At 41.5% G+C, this 22,453-nt stretch overlaps 1 protein-coding gene across 1 annotated transcript in view; it reads left to right on the forward strand.

Moving 5' to 3' along the window:
• The window catches only part of SI (sucrase-isomaltase), a 43,237-nt gene extending 20,942 nt beyond the window's left edge, over positions 1–22,295 (forward strand). Inside the window, exons 24-48 of the mRNA XM_017734348.1 lie at positions 793–963; positions 1,449–1,598; positions 2,846–3,052; positions 3,880–4,034; positions 5,020–5,188; positions 6,047–6,143; positions 6,556–6,668; positions 6,763–6,888; positions 7,612–7,740; positions 7,845–7,952; positions 8,050–8,112; positions 8,382–8,513; positions 9,099–9,183; positions 10,084–10,222; positions 13,509–13,642; positions 14,131–14,165; positions 14,257–14,373; positions 15,587–15,735; positions 16,236–16,320; positions 16,415–16,471; positions 17,098–17,222; positions 17,420–17,508; positions 18,756–18,805; positions 20,079–20,249; positions 21,677–22,295. Coding sequence (XP_017589837.1) covers positions 793–963; positions 1,449–1,598; positions 2,846–3,052; positions 3,880–4,034; positions 5,020–5,188; positions 6,047–6,143; positions 6,556–6,668; positions 6,763–6,888; positions 7,612–7,740; positions 7,845–7,952; positions 8,050–8,112; positions 8,382–8,513; positions 9,099–9,183; positions 10,084–10,222; positions 13,509–13,642; positions 14,131–14,165; positions 14,257–14,373; positions 15,587–15,735; positions 16,236–16,320; positions 16,415–16,471; positions 17,098–17,222; positions 17,420–17,508; positions 18,756–18,805; positions 20,079–20,249; positions 21,677–21,739 — 2,919 coding nt within the window. The 3' untranslated portion in view covers positions 21,740–22,295. The remainder of the gene's footprint in view (positions 1–792; positions 964–1,448; positions 1,599–2,845; positions 3,053–3,879; positions 4,035–5,019; positions 5,189–6,046; positions 6,144–6,555; positions 6,669–6,762; positions 6,889–7,611; positions 7,741–7,844; positions 7,953–8,049; positions 8,113–8,381; positions 8,514–9,098; positions 9,184–10,083; positions 10,223–13,508; positions 13,643–14,130; positions 14,166–14,256; positions 14,374–15,586; positions 15,736–16,235; positions 16,321–16,414; positions 16,472–17,097; positions 17,223–17,419; positions 17,509–18,755; positions 18,806–20,078; positions 20,250–21,676) is intronic.
• The last annotated feature ends 158 nt before the right edge of the window (positions 22,296–22,453 follow it).

The following is a 22,453-nucleotide window of genomic DNA, read 5'->3' on the forward strand; positions in this document are numbered from 1 at the left end:
GGTGGAGTCCTGAGAGTGCTTCTATCCAACATTGACAGTAACTATTGCATAACAAGGATTGCAAATAACATGATAACATATTATTTTTACAATAATAATAATGATAATAATAATAATCTCTGGTAAAGGTATTCATTCCTTTGCCATGATGAAAGAGCATAGAACAAGTGAGAGAACGCAGCGAAACACGAGTGAAGAGCATGAATGTTATTTTTTAAAATCATAATTAATCAAAGAGTCATTTGTAGATAAGACACCCTGATCACTGTTGGAGTTTGAAACTCCTGTAGCCCAATCATACCTTGACTGTGATGACACTGAATTAAAAATAAACCTAAATGTTCCCATGGAGAGCAATAAGGAAGTTCTACTCACGTGTGACAGCCATGGTGCAGTTCCTCTGCTTGGACTCTTAATCTAAAAATAATTAATGACATGGACTAGGAAGTGGTATTTTTATATCAAGAGAAGTGAGTAAGAACCTTTGGTTGTTGGAACCCAGCGAGATCCCAGACAGGTGGAGTTTATCTGCCCTGTCACAGACCCGCCCCAGCCTTTCCTTATTTCCCAAGCAAGGAGAAAAAGCTGAAAAACTAATCTGAAGATTATTGTATATATGATAGAAAGCTTTATTGTGATAACAACAAGCAGGGTAATAATTAATGCATAAGAAAAATGTATTGGCTTATTTATGCTCCAGTGTGAAAATCTTCACAGAAAAAAAATGGTTAAATCAGGAGGATTTGGGGCAGATTTTTACCATAAGAATATGACTACTATATTATTTTTCAGAATGTTCTACAAATGACTGCTACACACAGCAATTACACTGATCCAAACAACCTGAAATTTGAGGAAATCAAGATTCTGGGATTGTCCCAGGAAGTGACAGCAGTTTCTGTGTCTCAGGACAATGTTGTGCAAAATTATCCCCTTAATATCACCTATGATCCTGTGAGAAAGGTAAAGCAATAACAGGAGAATGGAAAGTAAACATATATTTACAATTGCATCACCTTTATTTTATGCATTGCAAAGGACAGTACTTAGTGCCAGTGTTGCTCCAATGAAATACAATGCGAGTTTTATTACAGAATAAAAGTACAATTGCATTCAACTCTGCCGCATAAAAGTGCACCTCAGTTATGCTCTCAGTGCAGCAGGCAGTTTAGTTATGCAGTTGTTCCTGGATTTATTCCTGTTTGCTTCCAAGGAAGCTGTGGGATTCATTCCATTTGTTTAGAATCTTAATTTTTCAGATTTTATCTGTAAAAATATCAGTTGTGTGCGTTTGTGAAAGTGAGACTGTACCAAATCTTACAAGATGGGATTTTGTGAATTTTCAAGTTTTAAGTGTATTATTCTTGAGGACCAGCACGTCTTCTGACCAAAGGAAAGCTGGATGGGGTTTGGCATTTAATAACTGTTTATTGTTTAATATTTATAAGGTTGCTGTTATAAGAGGACTTCAGCTTGAACTGGGAAAATCTTACACAATCAACTGGACTCTCAGTGTGAGCACCAATGAAAGGTTTGATTGTTATCCCAACCTCGATCCAACAAAAGAAAAATGTGAACAACTTGGCTGTACCTGGGAAGTAAGTCGTTATTTCGCTAAGCTAATTAGACAAAAATAAATAAATTCCAGAATGAAAGGTTTTCCTCTGTGGTTGTTACAGAATAAATGTAGTCTGGGAGATTTGTCAGGTTTAAATACAATGGAGGCACAGGCCTCAGCTGGCCTGTACTGGTGGATTTTATTTACCTCACCAGTTGGCAACCATGTAAATTCTCCTCCAAATCATATCAGAAGTTGAGGAAAAATGTGGTATTTTTTGAAAGATGGAAAGAAATAATGATAGAGTTATGAAAAAGTAGAATTGCATCTTCAGCTGCCCCTTCTGCCTCTCCCTGGCACCGTGGCCTGCAAGGCTCAGCCCCTTTGTGTCACCTTCACAGTCACTGAGGGACATTTTAAGTCAAACCAACTCCCCTGGATCTCAGTTTGAGAGGAAATCCTTGAATTGCACAGAAGTTTTGGTTCATTTGTGAACTTAATTGTTTGTATCCACACTAAGGAGCTATTTCCAAACCACAATCCCTGACGTGAAGTTCTTTAACACGTGGTTTTATTATTAATTATTAATAAACATGTGGGAGCAACATGTCCTGGCAGGGTTGAACTTCAGAGGTGCCTCCAACTAAATTATTCCATGTTCTTCTAAATCTCAAATGTCCATTTTGGGTCTTTCCCATAGGAATGGAGCTCAGAATTCTGTGCTGGCTGCTGAAGTGGGTGATGAACTGCTCTGGTTTTGTTGCACTATTAAAAGAATTTCTTGTAATTTTGGACTTTTGGAAATGTCAGGAGATATCAGAAGAGCAGGATGTAATTTTCACTGGATATATTAAGGATAATTTGTGTGAATAAAGCCAGTGGAAAGATCTGCTCTGACGTTGCCTGAGTATGAAATGGGTTTTGGGCACATCCCCTTGAAGGCAACCAGAGAGCAATGGGATTAAAAGGGAGGAAGCTTTAGGAATTTCCACAAGCCAAGATTAAACCATGTTGAGGGATTGACCTGAAGATCACAGAGATGGGGAAATGAAATCCATCCTCACTGCATGAGGATTCAGTTTCCTGACTGAACTATTTGTACAGCCTTCACTGGATATCTGCTTCAGTGTAGAGATTATTCTGTATTATTTTATTATTCAGGATTCCATTAACCTTCCCCCAAATTCTACATTTAATAGAGATCTGATAAAAACAGGATTCCACGCTAATACCTAATAAAAAATCCAGCTGGCTCACTAACCTGAAACTCCTTTCTCTTTGCACCAGGAGACACCAAATTCGAGTGTTCCTGCCTGCTATTACAGCTCCAACAATCCTTACTCTGTCATGAGCCTAAATTATTCCTCCACTGGAATCGTAGCCACCCTCAGCTTGGACAGTGCCAAGGTCAGAGCTAACGAGAATGCCACGGCCCCGATCAGCACCCTACTCCTGGAGGTGAAATATCATCTCAACAACATGCTGCAGTTCAAGGTAATGCCAGCCCAGAACTCCTAGAATGTTTTATTTATGGAAATTCAAAGGGCTTTTTATAGCCAAATTTATACTTCACAGACTGTAGCAGCCTTGTGTAAATATGCTTCTCCTTCTAACAAATTATTATTGCTCTTAGCTTGCATCTTTTTGCGTCCTAGAATCCTAGCACTCCATTTTACAAAGAAATCACATGAATCAAAGGTGTAATGTCAGTGTGTAGATGTCATGTCAACCAGGACCTTTGAAAATATTTTGTTAATATGCAGGTAAACGTATCTGTAAGCGCTATCATGACTCTACAACTTATTTTTACGTCCATTATTCTAAATCATTCTAAAATATTCTATACACTGGGTAACTGTAATTTATTGCCATGAGTTTAATAATATTGAGCCAAGTGGTGAGACATCAAAAACGAACTTCTTTCCACTTTCAGAATACATTAAATACATTAAATTGCATTAAAAATAAATACATTTTTAATGTTTTTTCAGAAAACATTAAAAAGGATCTCTAAAAGTTGAGTAAAAGATGAACCAGAAAATTATTTTATTACACTTGCAAAGTATATGCATCTATATTTTAAATATAAGTTTATACTTTAAATTAATATAGATAATTGTACGAGCTGCTCCTGATCCAAAATAAATTTTTAAGGTTTGTTGGTTGGGATTTTTTTTCCCCAACAAAATCCTGTGAAGGAACTGATTCAAGAAATATGCATTTGAAAGAAAATACTCATCACAGCAAGAATTTTTAAACTGGTATCAGGTTCATATTTCAGACAACTGACCTGCTGAAATAACCTGATTTTTACTTCACAGATCTCTGATTCCCAAAGCCCACGATATGAGGTTCCAGTGCCCCTGAACCTGCCCAGCTCCCCCACGAGCACGAGCCAGGACCGGCTCTATGAGGTCGCAATCCAGATCAAACCCTTTGGGATCCAAATCCGCCGCAAAAGCACGGGGACAGTCATGTAAGCCACTGCCCCTTTATCTTATCTCTCCTTGTTTTGGTAGCTCTTTCCAAGCCAAACCTTTTCTCTGTGCATGTGTTGGAGTGAGGAACACTGGCAGTTCTGAAGGCTGCTTCTCATGTGCTTCCCAAGTTTCTGGCAGGCACAATGATTTTCTACACTTCCTAAAATGTTTCTTAGGGTGACCACAGCACTGATCATTAAGGGTTGGCCATTTGGGTCAGTTTTGGGAAATGGTTAGGAAAAAAATTGAAGGAAGTAGTGTCCCAACTACCTTGAGATGGATTTTGGTAACATGATACACAAGTCTAGCATGAGCTGCATTTTCTTCCTTGATTAAGTCAGAGCTAGAAAACAGAGAACAGTTGAATGTGTTTTTTAGTCAAAAAACCAATTTTTAGATATTTCTTAAAGTACTCAAAACTTAATTGTGAGTTGAGTTGCCTTTTGCCAACCAGAATAGCAGTTCAGCCTGCAATTGAATCTCCTGGAACAATGGAATTCTCTGGCAGAGCCCACCAGGCTGCAGTTTGGTTTCTAACTGGAAAGATGCTGATTTATAATAAATGTGACCTGTGAATGGAATTTCAGTGTAATCTGCACAGAAAGTTCAGTGAACTGTATAAAGCACTTTATTTACTCTATTCCATGTGGCTCCAGTGCTCAGTCTGAGGGGAAAATAGGATTGCAGTGTCCTGAAATGCATTTTCTCACTAAATTGCCAAAATATGATGCAACTTGCAGTGCTTGATGCCTGTGTGTAATTCCTCTCTGAGAGACACAGAGGACTTCGTGTCCCTAAACTCTTCAGCAGTTATTAGACACCCCCATTTCGTGTGCTTTAAGTTTTCTTGATAACCACAACACTCTTAGCCCACTTTTACTGATTTCCAGAGAAAAAGAGTGGCCTAAAACAAAGTGTCTGCCACAAACACAGCACTGAGCACACTCTATTCTTATTTTCCCTTTCCTCTTCCCATTCCAGCTGGGATTCAGGCCTGCCCACCTTCACCTTCAGCGACATGTTCATTCAGATTTCCACCCGCTTGGCATCCCAGTACATCTACGGATTCGGAGAAGCTGAGCACCCCACGTTCCGACACAACATGAACTGGCACACCTGGGGAATGTTCACCAGGGACCAGCCTCCAACTGTAAGTAGGCAAAGAAGAAGAAAATGTGATGTTTTGGACCAATAGAGTGCAGAAATATTTGGCAGGACTTTAAAATCCACTAAGTATCTGCTGGTACTGGGCATTGGCTCTGGCTGTATTTATCATCACTTATAATTTAGATGGTGTCTCCATGGCAAAAGCCTTCTGTAAACCCATTATTTGTGATCTGCAAGAACAATGTGAAGAGTTCAGGCCCTCAGTCAGATGTTGGAAGGTGACAAATGGCTTAGGAGTAACAGCACGTTCCTCCTTTTTTTTATTCCTCTCAGCTCATTGTTTTGAAAATTAGACATGAGTCAGAACAATTCCTATTGCTTGGGGATTAATTTAGTACTTACAGGGGTAAAGCAGAAATCTTACCTCTATTTATTTATCTTATTTCCTACAAGATAGCAAATTTCCAATTATCAGGGAATGGCCAATGAAATAGCAGCAGCTAATTATAGCTCTAACTTCCAGTTCAGGTTTTGAATATATTTTGAGATAATATAACAGAATGCCACCAGTACCTCCTGAGCACGTAGACACTTGGTCCTGTTTGCAAAGCAGGGAAGGTTTTGTTCTGAGGAAGCACCTTCTCATCAGTGACATTTACGTGCAGCAATACCTTTGCTTTCCTTCCTGCCTGAGCAGTCTGGACGAGACTGACAAATTGTGGAGTTCAAAGTGACCTTCTGCAGATCTGTTTTGTGGTTAGGTAGGGTTTAGGTGTATAAATTTCAGGTTTATTTGCTATGTTTGGTAATTGTCTCGTCTTTTATTGAATTTATTACTAAATGTTAATAATCAAATGTTTGCACTGTTTCCCCAGTAAAATGTATTTTATTTTATTCGCAGTACAAGATGAACTCCTATGGTTATCAGCCATTTTATATGGCTCTTGAAGAAGATGGCAATGCCCACGGTGTTCTCTTGCTTAACAGCAATGCGATGGGTAAGAAACCCTTCACTTTATTTCATAAAATCATGAAATGGTCTTGGTTGGAAGGGGCATTAAAGCTCATCCTGTTCCACCCCCCTGCAGGGACACCTTCCACTGCCCCAGGTTGCTCCAAGCCCCATCCAACCTGGCCTTAGACACTTCCAGGGATCCAGGGGCAGCCACAGCTTCTCTGGGCAACCTCAGGGCCTCATCCCCCGCCTCAGAGGGAACAATTTCTTCCCAACATCCCATCTAAACCTCCTCTCTGTCAGTTTGAAGCCTTTCCCTCTTTTCCAGTCCCTCCAGACCTTTGTAAATTGTCTCTCTCTTCATCCTCCTCCGTGTGTTCCTTTTGTACAGTCAGTGTTTTGCACTAGTGGCAAATCCAGGCCTCCTTTTGTCCTTTCCTTCCCTCCATTTCCAGATGTGACTTTCCAGCCCACCCCTGCCCTGACCTACCGCACCATCGGAGGAATTCTCGACTTCTACATGGTCTTGGGCCCAACTCCTGAACTCGTGGTTCAAGAATACACTGAAGTAGGAGCCTGACTAATGCTGGGCTTGGGTGGGGGGGGGGGTTGGTTTGGTTCCTCTTCACCTCTTCACCACAAACCTCCTTTCCTATTTTCAGCTGGTTGGCCGCCCAGTCATGCCACCCTACTGGTCCTTGGGATTCCAGCTGTGCCGCTACGGATACGCGAACGACTCGGAGATCGCCCAGCTGGTGGAGGAAATGAAGGCAGCTCAGATTCCCTATGTACGTTGGGAGCAAATAACATTTGAGCTTTTTGGCTTTGTAGCATTGACTAGAACCATTTAAACGCTAAACCACAAACCAACCAAAAAAACCCCACTGGGGTAGAGAAGAGCAGGTTTAGTTCCACAGACTCTGGGCTGTGTTAAAAGTTGCTTAATTTTCTTTATCATTCACACCAAAGAATGACAGGAAGGAGCAGTGATCGAGAAGAAAAACAAGCAAGGAAAAAATGAAGCAACAATCTTTTCAGTGCTGTAATGCTCCTGGTCAAATCAGCTGTGATTTGGCCCAGGTTGTTGTTGGGATAGTTGGAGTAGCACAGAGATCTAACAAAATTGTGCTATAAATTGAATGTGTCTTCATTTTAAATATAATAACATCAGTGTTTCAAGGTAGAACAACAGTTTCCATTGTTTCCCCATAGCAATGGAAATATAGGTGCAATTTCTGTGTACACACATCCGGACAAACCCAGTTTTTTCCTCTATCATCATGTATCAATTCCTACCCTCAGATCAGATGCAGCAGTGAAAGGTTTATTTTGTTTTGGACTTGATAATAGATGTGTAATATTCATTTAACAACTGCAGCCTGATGTTACCACTGCTTCCAGTTTTACACCTCAAAAGTTCTGTATTTTACTTATTTTGGCAGATTTTCAATATTTGGCAAAAAAAGGGAAAAAAACCATTTAAAATTAATTGGGTTTTTTTTGAACTGCAGGATGTCCAGTATGCAGATATTGACTACATGGACAGGCAAATGGACTTCACCATTAGCCCACGCTTTGCTGGATTACCGGCTCTGATCGACAAAATCAAAGCAGAAGGAATGAGATTTATCATTATCCTGGTCAGTTTGGAACATTGCTTTCAAATTTCAATACGGCATCACAAAATGGAGGATATATTCAACTTGAGTTTTGAGCATAAGGATAAAAGTGTTTTTAATTGTAGGATCCAGCCATTTCTGGGAATGAAACCGATTATCCTACCTTCTCCAGAGGTGTGGACAATGATGTCTTCATAAAACGGCCTGATACCAATGAAATTTTATATTCCAAGGTACTGTGCAGGGAGGAGTATTGAAACCTGTGTGTTGTTGATGCGCAGTTTGGATTCAGTGTGGTTGGAGTATTTGAAATATTCTTTGTCCTGCTAGGTCTGGCCATTTCTTCCCAATGTCCAAGTCAATGAGTCACTACCTGAACAAACACAAATACAGGTAAATATTGACATGGTTTGGTTCTGGACTCAAATATAGACATTAATTAATGGAATTAATTAATGAAAATAGCAGCAAACTCATTGATAAATCTCATGGAAAAATAAGTTGCAGAAACTGGCTAAATCATCCTAAGAGCCAAAAAAAATCAGTGAACAAGTAATTATTTTTTGTCTTTTTTAAAATTTTCATTTAAAAATTCCAGAATTTTTCCAGAATGGGATGTCTTCAGTCCCCTTATCTGACTTGTTTTCCTTCTGTTTTTACAGCTCTACGGAGCACATGCTGCTTTCCCAGACTTCTTCCGCAATTCCACGGCGGAGTGGTGGAAGAAGGAAATCCTGGAGACCTACAGCAACCCCAACGCCTCGAGAAGCCTCAAGTTTGATGGCCTGTGGACTGTAAGTGTAGAAATCTGATTTCTGGATTGTTTTTCTCTGCCAGACATTGGTGGAGAGGGCCCCAATTCCCAATATCTGCACTGCTCTGGCAGAAGTATCCCATGTTAAATTCTCAGTAAGGAAATGTTGGACTTGATGATCTTGGAGGTTGTTCCCTTGAAACAAAGACTCGCTGAATCACAAAATGGTTTGGATTGGAAGAGAGCTTAAAAATCTTCTATTCCCACACCTCCCACTATCCCAGGGTTCTCCAAGCCCCAATGTCCAGCCTGGCCTTGGGCACTGCCAGGGATCCAGGGGCAGCCACAGCTGCTCTGGGTACCCTGTGCCGGGGCCTCCCAGGGAACAATTCCTTCTCAATATCCCACTTAATCTTGCCCTCCTTCAGCTCAAGGCCATTCCCCCTTTTTCTTTTTCTGTCACTCCATGCCCTCATGCCCTTTCCTGCCTTTTTGTCAGCCCCTTTATGGAACATGGGATGTCCAGCTGAGATGGCAGCTTCAGGGGCTCCTGAGGAACCTTATGTGTAATTCAGAATTTATAGTGTTCTGCAGCAGACTATGGGGTTTTTCTCTGTGTTTTTAGGACATGAATGAACCAGCAGCTTTTGTGAATGGTGCCTTGGATGGCTGTAGGAATGACCTCCTAAATAATCCTCCCTATATGCCTGGTAAGTCTGATCCCTCCTTAGAACAGTTTTTTTAGGTTTTTCTGGTTCCTACGTAAATTCTTACCCGGTAGATGGGGCCTAAAAGCCTAAATAAAGATGGGTTTATAAACCCACAGCTCCTCACTGAACGTGGCCCTTTATTTCTGAGATTATGGGCACACTGCAAGCCCAGACACTTCAGCATGAGCAGGAGCTGTGCAGCATTTTGTAAAAATAGAGTTCTTTCCAGTTCCTCGCTGCATATGGATTTTGATCCCTATTTTGTGTCTAAGTGCTTTGCTTGAGGCATGGAAGAGAATTGAGCTCTCTGTTTTTCGGTTTTCTCAGATGAATAATGCAATTAATTAAAAATTTAGAAAATATCCATGTGTTTCCTTTCATTATCATTTATGTGAGCAGTCAAATGCTTGAAATGCTTTGGTTTCTTAGCTCAGCTTTCCTGAAATGCTGTACTAATTAAGAATTATTTATTAATGGTTTATTAGCATATCTCGCTGCTTACTGTTGTATTCAGGTTTCATGAGTGGTTTCTCAGGAATTTCCAGGAAATTAATATTCAGACACAGATCATACCCCCACCACACCCATTTTTCTGTTTATGTGGTTGGTGTGACAGTGTTTAAAAAGATTTGAAATATATTCTGATCTACTCTGATTATTCTTTGAGCCTCTGTAGTAAGAGCATCTGTAACCGAACTATTAAAACATTCACAGACCCAGACACCTGCAGAGGAATATTGGAAATAGTCCATTTTGGAGAAGACATTTTTATAGTTATAAATAAGTGACAGTATAAAGAGACTGAATGCCTAACAGATTAGGAAAATTAAGGAAAAGTAACTCAAATGATTAGTATATGCCTATTGATAATAATAAATATGTTTCTTCCCTTTCCACAAGGTTTGGGATACAGGTCAGAAGGATTACCCTACAAAACTATGTGCATGGAAGCTCAACAATACCTCGCAGATGGGACCCCAGTCAGACACTACGATGTCCACAGCCTTTATGGATGGTCCCAAGCCAAACCCACGCTGGAGTAAGTGCTTTGCATATTCCATGCTGTCTCCAAAATGTGTTCCAAATGGATATTCCATGTCTACATTCCTACAGCCAAAACTATCAGTGGTTTATTTCAGATGCCTGAGTGATCTTTCTCTTCACTCTGATTAATTTGGTTCTTCAATCCAGCTCCAAGTGGAGTTGGATGCTCCAAGGACTGGGCAGCTCCTGGAGTTATTCCAGTCAGGGATCTCCCTGTGGTGCAGGAAGGGAGGTGGGACCAGAGCTGCAGGAGAAGGTGAGGGGGGTCTGTGCTGGGCTGAGCTGGAGATGTGCTTCCATGGTTCCCCTGCAATAAATCCCTTCGGCACATAATTACTGTAATTAAAACACCATGTACTTACTGTTTCTAGGTGTTGCTGGGACTGCCTGGTTTACTCCAGGTTGGTTCTGGTTTTCCTCACACTTCACATCCAGTGAGGGAAAATGAAGCGAGTTTTTCAATCATGTGAATTTCAGACGGGCTCGATTATGTTCTCTATTTAAAATGCAGTGAAAAGGGGGAAGGGTGACTTTTAAAATGCAAAGTGTGAGAGGAAAGCTTTACTTTTCAGCATTTCTTTTCCCAGTTCCAAGGCAAACGTCATTATCTGTCCCTCTGAATTGTCCTCAGCCTGCTTTAGATAACGCCCGATCTAATGATAATGGAGCTGGGCTGTTTCATTTACAATTCAATGAGTGAGCAAGGCGCAGATTTTCTGTGCAGGTCCTAACGACCTTAAAGCCCTGGGTAACTTTGATATTACCATAAAGAGAGAAAATATCAGGGCTATTTGGATTTGTGAGAGGATGCTCCACTGGCAGCCTGCCAGCACAGCCCTGCCAGTTAAGGCAGGGGTGAAATTGCTGACAGGACAGGAGGGAATGTCTGATCCCTGTGTTGTCAGCTGGATGTCACAGGATTTGTGCATCACAAAATGTGGTGGGTTGGAACCTGGCTGAGCTCCAGGTGCCACCAAAGCCCCTCCAGCTCTCCCCTCCTCAGCTGGGAAGAGGAAAGAAAATATAAAGAAAGATTCATGGATTGAGACAAGGACAGAGAGAGATCACTCCCCAGTTACTGCCACAGGTGAAGCAACTCAGTTGTGGAGACTAATTTATAACCAATCAAATCAGAGAGGATCATGACAATGAAAACTAAATCTCAATTCCCCCCCATCTTCACTTCTTTCCTAATTCATTTCTTGTTCTACCTGCTCCCCAGCAGAGGCAGAGGGGACATGGAGCAGGGGTTGCAGTCAGTTCATCTCACGCTGTCTCTCTCCTCCCCACTCTCTTCCTCTCCCCAGGGGTCCACAGCTTCCTGCCAGGATCCAGCTCTGGCACAGGCGTCCCACGGGATCACAACCTCCTTTGGGCATCCTCCTGCTCTGGTTTGGGCTCCTCCAGGAGCTGCAGGTGGATCTCTGCTCCCCCATGGAACATCCTGGGGAAATCCCAACTCTGGAGCCTGGAGCATCTCCTGCCCCTCCTGCACTGAGCCGGGATCTGTAGGGCTGCTGCTCCCACATACCCTCACCCCTCTCTCCAGCTCCAGTTGCTGTTGGGAGCAATGTTTCCCTTTCCTATTCCTGTTATCCCGAAGTCACTCAGTGCTGCTGATGGGCTCAGCCATGGGCAGGTCCCTCTTGGCTCCATCAGAAATGGGGAAGCTCCAGGAAGTTTCTCACTGGAGCCACCCCTGCAGCCCCCCCATTGCCAAAACCTTGCTGTGCAAACTCAATGGAATAGACAATAGTTTGATAGGAAAAGGAACATTGCCATCATTTCTGTGCTTTAAGTATGAACTGAAATATTCCCCTCTCTTTTGCAAGGCACTGCAACAGAAATCACTACAATAAATCTCTCAGTTCCCACAGATATTCTCACACTGGAAATTTATAGGAAATGTTATCTACAAAATATATACACACATATATTTCAGTCCAAAACTTATTTTTTGGCAGTAACTGAAGGGGTAGTTGTGAAACTGAAGAAATGTAATAATTTATTTTGATACTAAACCATCCAAACAGAAAGATTATTTGCACACAAAACTCAGCAAAGACTGTTACTGAAAAGTGAGCATCAGTATTTTATGTAACCTGGTGTCATTTCAGTTCTCCATCCTTAAAACACAGAAACTTCAGGATATTACCTTGATGCTGTTCTTTTGTAATGAGGTTTTTGCATGGCCAGAACCTTTATTAGTGAACACAGGAACTGTTTGGAGGTTAATTCAGCCTTTGTGATCTGAATAATTGATTTTCATGGATAGAGCTATGGAGCTCTAGGCCTGAGCCTCCAGTCCCAGAACACTCAGGTTGTGCTCATCCCTGAGCAGGTCTACACGTGACATTCACTGCCTTCACTTTTGAAATTTTAGCTGCCACTTCCAAAGCATTATTGGCACAGGGAAAGCAAAGGGAGAATGAAAATGTTGGGCAGTGTGTTGCAAAAGAATAAAGGATCCTGGAAAAGTTACTGTTTGTCCTGGAGGAAATAACTGTGGCACATTAGTCTGGTCTAATTGCTGTGGTAATTTAAGTGACTTGTGTATCTTTGCTGTAATTATGGTGTCACTAAAGCTGCAAATCCTATAGAAAAATAAGCAAATAGTGCCTTAGTGAAGCAGCAGCTTGGGCAATTAAGGTGGAGCTCTCGCTGGAAGAGCAGTGGGATTTAATCAGGGCGATTTTCTGACTAATATTCCTATTGATATCTTGTCACCTTGGTCTTTCTGAAGGGATTACAAATCCCTGACTCTTTTTTTTTTTTTTTCTTTTATTCCGGTACCTTTTAGTCAACTAAACTTACACTGAGACATCCAGTAATCCTGCTACCTCTGTTTTTACTCCTTTGGTTTGATTTTTGCTGAATTATTTTCAACTATTGCTTCAAATTTTCAGGTACTTTAACAAAGGAATGATGTGCCCTGGAACACATTGTGGAGCCTTTGGAAAATGCGCTTAGAAAAGCTTTGCTATGTTCCTATTTTCCCATACAGGAGTGAGCCTGAGCTGGAAAAATGTATTTTAATCCTTCTTTGTTTGCCAGTTCTCTTTGCAGCTGCAGCTTGGCCAACACTGCTGGGATTGTGTGTGGATCATACTGAATTGCCATAAAAAGCACGAATGGATTGGATGTATATAATGCAGCCCTTCCCTATGATAATATAAACCCACAGATTTCTTTTCAGAGGCCCTTATGCAATAAATTCTCCTGCAGTATTTCTCCTGTAGTATTTCTCCTGTAACTCGTTTCTCTGTCTGTTTTCCATCCAGGGCTTTGCAGAATGCCACCAAGGAGCGCGGGATCGTCATCACCCGGTCCACGTACCCCAGCAGCGGGCGGTGGTCAGGGCACTGGCTGGGGGACAATACGGCAGCCTGGGATCAGCTGCCCAAATCTGTGGTTGGTACGTGGCAGGAAAAGGGTCTGCATTCCTGGGATCACCGAGTCATGGAATGGTTTGGGTTGGGAGGGACCCCTGCCATGGCAGGGACACCTTGAACTGTCCCAGGCTGCTCCAAGCTTTATCCAGCCTGGTTTTACTTCTCCTTCACTTCCTTGCTTTCTGTATTCCTGTGATTTTAGATGTAAAAAATTGGCTCAGCAACCAGAATTTGTGGTCAATTCCTAATTTTTCCTTTTTCTTCTTACACCTTTCTTACCCCTTTAATTCCCTTGGGACCAGACTCCTCAATGCACTGTGTCCTGCCACTCACTTTTTTCTTTGCTCCTGTCCACCCACATCCCTGCAGTAGGAAAACACCACACATTCGAGAAATTGTGGGGCTTTTGTTTGTTGTTTTCTCTTTTGATTCAGCAGTGCAATAAACATTGTCTGTGTAACCATCATGTGAAAAAACCCAGCCAGTAACACCGATTTGTTTCTCTTTTCAGGCATGCTGGAGTTCAGTCTCTTTGGAATATCTTACGTAAGCTAATGAGTTATTAACTTCTATTTAATTACCCTGATGCTGGACATGGTAATACAGTTTCCCATTTGGGTTATTCTGAAAATTTCAGACAGGAGCTGATATCTGTGGCTTCTTCCAAGACGCAGAGTATGAGATGTGCCTCCGCTGGATGCAGCTGGGTGCATTTTACCCGTATTCGAGGAATCACAATCAGAAAGGAACAAAGGTGAGTGGCAATATTTTAATAGCTGTTAACACCTGGGCCCTTGCAACACCCGGGAAAAACCAGCCAGAACAACCCACAACTGGCCTGGCACAACAACTCCCCACATTTCAATTAAAATGGAGAAGAAAAGAACACTTTTGGCTCTTTATCAAATGAAAATTGACATTTTTTCTATGCTGGCTCTGCTACAAGCCTTCCCATCACCTGGGAGGTTTTATGCCCACAGAGGGGCAGCTCTGGGATTTGGACACTTGAAGGAAGTATGTTCTGACTTTGCTCAGACTGAATCAAACTCTACATATTTTCTCCTCTGGGCCATTTGGATTTCAATGTGCTACAGCAGAGCTAAAGTGGAGATTTTATGGCAAAAACTTCAAGGAGCACAACCGACCTCAGTGCTCTCAGCCCTAATTGCCCATAATTACACAACAAATGAGAAAATGGGGCAGTGGAATAAGATGCTGGAGTGAGACTCAGGAATTTCTGTGCTTTGCACATTTGCCACCATCAGATATTGTAGTTCTGTTAAAAGGAAAGGGAAAGAATTGCCTAAATGGAGGCTAAGGACTGGAGTGGAGAAAGCTGTCCAACAAGATAACTGGGAAAAGAAAAGAAAGGGCAACAGCACTTCTGTTCCGGGGAAAGCTTCAGGTCTAGCAGAGTGGAGCTATTTAGATGGCAAATATCTAATGGATTAAAGCCTCCTTTTGAGAGCCGGGTGCTTTATCTCGCAGCACACACCTTCCACAGGCCTGGGAAAGCCTCAAAATGCAGATTTGGGGTTATCATGGTGCTTCCAGTCTTAGCCACTTTGCCAAGGTACTGTTCCATGCCTTTCCTAAAGACTGGGAGCTCTCCTGCCGTCAGTCACTGGTGCCTCAGACCCTTGCTGCGAGGCCGGGCCCAGGGGGCTGGTGGATGCTGCACAGGGGGACGTGTCACGCCTTGGGGACACCTTGCATTAAACGTTTTTGCAGCATTTCCCCACAGTTTTTATCAGCTTTCCTCCTTTCAGTTGCCATCTTGGGGATGACAGTGCCAGCCACTGTTTTCACTCTCTCCTGAGCTGAAGAATAAATAACTGAAGATGCTCTGCTTCAGAGGCGAAATCTCCTTGGTTTGTTTTGCTACGTTGATTTGGGTTTGGTTTTTTTTCTTAGCTTTCCCAGGCAGTCCAATCCAGCTTCTCTAACAACACTCTCTTCTCCTCCAGAGGCAAGATCCTGCTGCCTGGAATGCCACATTCCACAGCATTTCCAGGGACGTGCTGAACATCAGATACACCCTGTTGCCTTATCTCTACACCTTAATGCATGACGCCCACGCCCACGGCAGCACCGTGGTCCGCCCCCTTCTCCACGAGTAAGTGCAGTTCCCCTGCTCTCCTGACCAGGAATTCCCTTTAAAACTCTTCTAGTTGTGACCCCCTAACAACAGAGTTTACAGCATTTTCCCCTTCAATTATAAACATAAGTCCTGGCTGGGAAAAACAGAGGTTTTTACATGTGGTGATTTACTTTTTTCCAAGAAACTCAGAAAATAGTGGCTTAAATTAGAAAATCTGTCCCAGGTTGTCCAAGTTGTTATTATTGTAATAATAAACATAAGACCTTCAGAGTTTTGTTGTCTCAGCATACTGAAAAGCAAAAGCGAAGAAATGGAAAGAAATCTAAAGTACTAACTTGCATTTCTCTAATGAGTTTCACTTTGTGCGTTCCTGGCAACCATTAATTGATCTCTGAATTATTAACAGCAGTAACGAGGCAATAGATATTAGAAAGAGTGGGTTCAATTACTGACAGAAGGGTCTTCAAGGAGGAACACTTTGGGAAAGTTCAGCTCTTGCTGTCTCATCCTGACAGGTTTGTGGAGGACAGAAAAACGTGGGATATCGACCAGCAGTTCCTCTGGGGTCCTGCCCTGCTCATCAGCCCCGTGATGCAACCGGTGAGCACCAATTTAAGCACCAATTATTAAAGTCATTTAATTTAAGCTTCACTTTTTGATTTGAGGTGCCTAAAACTTGTGTGTTTAATTGCAGGATGCTCGAAGTGTGGAGGCTTATTTCCCCAATGCCCGCTGGTATGATTACTACACAGTAAGTCATCCTATAAAAATTGCATTTTAAAACTTATATTTTAACTTGTATCTTCTGTCTTTCCACAGTGCTGTGTGGCAGGGAGGTGGGAACACTCTCCTGCCTCATTTGCATTTAATAGAAGTTCTTAGAAACATAAAATCTACTCAGCTGATTAAAAAAATACTAAAAATCCTCGATTCCTTTATAATAATGTATAACAACATGACCAGAGTTACAGTAAATGAAAAGGTGAAGTAATACCTTTAACTTAGAGCTCTTTTCACTTTTTGTAACCCTTGAACAAGACACAGAAGGTTTTTGTAACGGAATGCTCTGATAAAGAAAAAAACAAACCAGGTTTAGCTGCATAATTTTTCCCAGAATATAATAAAAGATTTGGTAACAGGAAGAGCAGGATCAAAACTCCCTTCATTAATCACAGGTTTGTGTTTCACTGCTTGGCCCCTTTGGTTCAGCTGCTGTCACCCACGGTCAGCCCAGGCTTTTATAGGGCCGAAATTTCGGGGTTCCTCTTGTTAATAGTTACTCCTGCAGTAACAACTCCTAATTAACCTGTCTAGAGAAATATTATCACTGCAATCTGAAGGAAAACTCTGTAAAAGATTCAATGTTTTTGCACACAGGAGGCAGATACTGGCTTTAGGGGACAGCTCCAAACTTTACAAGCTCCTTTGGATCATATCAACCTGCATATCCGAGGTGGATACATCCTGCCTTGGCAGATACCTGCTAATACAACTGCTTACAGGTAGGAAGAAGTGAAAATTTTAAATTTAAGTGATCTTTTTTGGGGTTTTGGTTTTTTTTCCAATGGTCTCCTTTAACAGTATGGGATGGGAAGATGGCTGTGGGAGGTCGGCTGGGTGGTACACAACATTTCTGTAAAGAAATTGCCATTTGGGAAGTATGGAATGAGATTAGCTGAGGAAATTGTGATTTCCACAGCCGGAAGAACGCGATGGGACTCACGGTGGCCCTGGATGATGCTCTGTTTGCAGAAGGACACCTTTATTGGGATGATGGGGTTCGCATTGGTACGTCCAGGGTTTCTTACCTCCCTAAAACCCTTTTTTTTTTGCTGTGGGAATGGCTGGATCCTGCCAAGAGAGGCTCTATCCTTGGAGATATTCAAAGACCAAATTCAAGCAGACAAAGCCAAACCTGAGGATGTGAATTAGAGAGAGATGAAACAAACTGTGGGGTGTCCAAGGAGGAGGAGAGGGGAAGGGAGAGACTCAGCCACAGCCACCCCATTTCTGGGGGACAGATCTGAACCCGCCCTCAGAGGCAAAACCGGAATTAAACCTGCAGATCAGCATTACAGAAACATGATTCTTCCTGATTTGAGCCACACAACGCTGTGATTTATAGAATTGATATGTTGTATAAATGAAATCATGACCTGGGCCTGAGGCAACGCAGATAACAAAGTTCCATCCCCAATCCTATGGGAGCCATGACCATAGATCATGTGAGAACTTTCACGGATTTCCTCAACATAGCTAAATTTAAATTGTCTGCAGGTAAGGGATGATGCTGTCATTTATCCTCCCCTCCCAGAGTGCTTTACCCTCATAATGACAATGAGCTCTGGCTTGAGATTCCCATCAGGAATGCGGGAAATGTGATGTGGGGGGAGTTTGCAGGAGACTGGGGGTGGATCTGGAGGTGCTTCACACACGCTGTCAGCACCGGAATCCAGAGATGATGGCGATGTTTAGGGAATCTGATGATAAATGGGATTTACGTGGACTACCAGGAGCATCTCACAGGCACCACTCGAGGCAGGAGCCTCAATGCCCAGATGTCAGCACTGCTCTGAGGGCAGGCATAGCTGAATTATAGGGCTGGGAAAATAAAAACAGCCATTTCAGACAGGCAGCAGCCTCTGTCATGGTCAGGTGTCACCTGTAATTGGGCAGTGAATGGAGGGGGATGTGGGAAATGACTCTTCAGTGAGAAACAGGAACATTTTTCTCCTCATCTAAACTCTCCTGATCTTCCTAGTGCTGCTTCTTTGTCTGCTTTTATCTCTTACCTCTAAAATGTTCTCCTTTTGTCCTCATTTAAACTTGAAACGCACTGAAAATATTTTATGTCTAACAGCATTTATCTTCTGGAAATGCACGACTTCTCTTTATTTACATACAAATACATCCCTTATATTTGTAAGTTGTCCATGGACACAATCCTTGAGCTGAAATTTCAATAATGTGTTAAATAAGGTGGATAGAAAAGGCATTTGATTCCTTTTAATTCTTTTATTCTTTCTTTACAACAGATGCATATGAAGATGGTGTTTACCTGCTAACATCATTTACTGCTAATCAGGTAATCACATTAGCTTATATGTATTTAATAGGCACTTTTGGGTGATTTTATTGTATTTTTAACTGTGGGTATTTTAATTTGGGTCTTCCTAATGTCTACATATCCCAACCTTACATTAAACTGTGCTCACAGTTGATTAGGCTAGAAGAAATGTGATTAAACTGTGTTAAGAATGAGCTTAGGAGTGATCCTGGAGTGTATTGTTAAGTACAATTGTCAGATTTCACTTCTTATCATAACCATCGAGTATCTGCAAATAAATTAGGCTCTAATTATAGGGAGTTTTGCTTTAAAAGCAAAGCTCTTTCTATTGTAGCAGAAAACACACTTTCTTATTTCATTACTTTCCAGTGTGCTTCTAATTTTATCCACACTGTTCTTTCTTCTCCTTTAATTCTGTCTTTGTCAAATAAAAGGGTGTTAATTGCTAAGGCAGGGAGTTTGTTTTGCTAACACTCAGTATTTGCAGTTGTAAGGAGATTATAAAATAAATGCACCTTTCCCTGCTCCTACAAAAACTTGGTAAGGAAAAGCTTAATTAAAGAGGTCTTGAATCAACCAACAATGAAAAACACTCACCCTCTGAGCCCTAAATACGTGGGATTGTGTCACAGCACATTTGTGTGGGATCTGGGTACATCCTGAAGAAATCCATAATCTCCTTAAAATCTCAGTAATGGCACGAGAGCAGGCCTGTGAGTGCTGAGGGAGGCGATGGGGAGGAAGGAGCTGTTCTGGGAGGGCAAAAAGGAGAAGGATTAGAGCCTGGAGCTGCTCCCACAGAAGCTGGAAAGTGAGACAGGGGCAGGGAAGGAGGGGTTTGTCCTGCAGTACTTGCTGCCCATCCAGGGGTTGAGAATTTCTCGTTGCTTCACTCCTCACATCAATCAGCTGAGTGGCAATTAAGGACCTGAAAAGCCCAGGATTTGGCCAGGTTAACAAAGTGGAGGAAAGCTTTCAGTGTTGGAAAAATAAATCACAACACACAGGTAATTAGGAAAAAAACTTGAACCAAAAACCTGGAGTGAGGACAGCAAATGGAAAACTCAAGTGGATTTCATAGAATCCCAGAATGGTTTGGGTTGGGAGGGACCTTAAAAATAATCTCATTCCAATCCCTGCCATGGGCAGGGACACCTTCCACCATCCCAGGCTGCTCCAAGCCCCGTCCAACCTGGCCTTGGACACTGCCAGGGATCCAGGGGCAGCCACAGCTGCTCTGGATTTGTCCCAGTCTAATCCCAATCGCTGATATTTTCCCTCTTCCTTTCAGACTGTTTTGGATATCAGAGTTATACATCAGAATTACACTGATCCAAACAACCTGATGTTTACTGACATCAAAGTCCTGGGGGTGCCCACCAGTGTCCAGCAGGTGACAGTGTCTCAGAATGGGCAGGCAATCCCATCATCCCCCGACGTGGTCTATGAGAGCAACAAGAAGGTGAGATCTGCTTGAAGGGTTAAAAAAGGTTTCCCACCTGCGTTTGTGCTCTGAAACCTGTGGAGATTCAGCTGTAATACCATATTTAAAATAGCTATCTATTTAGCATATTTAAATATTTATATATCTACCTATTTATCTATTTAGCATATCTAAAATATTTCTATATTTACCACATTTAATTATCTATTTAGCATATTTATTTATATATCTACCTATTTATCTATTTAGAATATCTAAAATATTTCTATATTTACCACATTTAAGATATTTCTATGTTTAGCGTATTTAAAAATATTTATATATTTAGCACATTTAAAATATTAATATATTTAGCACATTTAAAATATTTCTGTATTTAGCACATTTAAAATATTTATATATTTACCATATTTAAAATATTTATATATTTACCATATTTAAAATATACCATCTTTCAGAAAGATGCACAAGCTGCCATCAGGTAATGATTCTTTAATACAATTTAATGCATAGAAAATATTGTGTGTGCTAGAGCTTTCAAGCCCAGAAGTCCCTGTTGAGGAACCCAAACTGCTTCTGGAAAAGTGGATTTTGTTCCCTAACAGCTTCCCTGCAACCTGGAGCTGTGACAGGAGGCAAAGCATCTCTGAGTATATTCCTGGTCTCTGCATGACCCCGCTGTTGTCGTTCTTGTCTGACAACATTTCCCTCTCCCAGTCCTGTTTGCCTCCCACCATTTCCTGCTCTGTCCTGTCCCATTTTGGCTCTGGGCACTGCAGCACTCAGTTCCCACCCGGGCAAGGCAAATCCCACTTTTTCTAAGGTTATTGGGAAACCTTCAGCCAGCTTCAGAGCACCAGGATTTCCATCTCTGTGGGTTGTGTCTGTCCAGGGATTCACTCTCTCCTGTCTCCCCAAACAATGAGAGTTACAAACCTCTTGTTACTGGGATGTTCCTAGCCTTCCTTTGGGATTCAGCCTTCTCTCATGTTCTAGTTTGTCCTCTCTTTCAGTGCAAAATCAGAATATAAAATTTTTGTACGCAACAACAACAAAAAAAAAAGGGGGTTAAAAATATAAAAGAGAATGGAAATGTTTCATTCTGCTGTTGACTTTCTGATGGAAAAAAAAATCATAGGCACTGCTGAATTACAGTGTATTCTGAGTTTGGCTGCCTTTAAAAAATTCCTTTATTTTTAAAGTAAAAGGAACCTGACTTCTAAAAGAGCCTGTGAATGAAGGAAGGGATCAGACAGTCATGGTCAGACTCCCAGATCTGTGCCGGTTAAACTGTTTGTAGTGATAAAAACACAAATGAAAAAAAAAAAGAGGAATCAATTCCTGTAGGTTAAAATGAGCAGCCAATATCTCCCTGGAGCACAGAAAACACCGTGGATCTTCAGGGCTGAATTCCTAAATGCCCATTTTGTGTGTTTTATTCTCAGCTCCTGACAATCACCAAGCTCCAGCTGCAACTGGGCCAGAACTACACCCTGCAATGGAGCTGAAATGGAAAATAACATCAGCCACACCACTGGGTTTTCTCAGACTTGCAACACCTCTTTCAATTTTTCCCTTAAAACCACACCAGCACAGCCAGTTCGTATCCAGGTATTTTGTGTACAAAGCAGTCACGTCCCAGTGGTGACACTTTAGGAGAACTTCATCTTTGAAAGCTGAGAACTGAAGGGAAAACTGTTTTTTTCAGAGTAGAATTCCTGTCTGACTTATTATCTAATACATTTTGTGAAAAAAGATGCAGCTGTTGTTACCTAAGTGGAGTTGAAGGCATTATTTTGCCCATATCTAAATTCCATCCTAATTTTAATTACACCCATGCAAGTTACTACTATGGAAAAGAATTGAAGTCAAAGCAAATGTTTACAGATGACTGATTTAGCATGAAATAATATTTCAAGATTCTGATCTACAAAATACTCAAATACTTGAAAAAATCATTTGAAGTTGAGGGGGTTTTGTACAACTTCAGCCACATCTTTGTGTTTCCCATGTTTGAACCTGAAGTTGTAAAATTAAACCTGAGGTTTCAAGGTTAATTAATGAGTGTTGGTCTCTGTGTGTTTATTTCACGGAAGGAAATGTTGTTGTTGTGTTTTTACCATAATAACAATTAATGTTAAAGCCTCCTTTTATCCCAAGAGTGCAGCACGTGAACTAAAGAGACTGGGAAAACATATTTACAATTAAATTTGAGGGGAAGA

This window comes from Corvus brachyrhynchos, unplaced genomic scaffold, assembly GCF_000691975.1.
Source record: "Corvus brachyrhynchos isolate BGI_N302 unplaced genomic scaffold, ASM69197v1 scaffold544, whole genome shotgun sequence".
Taxonomy (NCBI): domain Eukaryota; kingdom Metazoa; phylum Chordata; class Aves; order Passeriformes; family Corvidae; genus Corvus; species Corvus brachyrhynchos.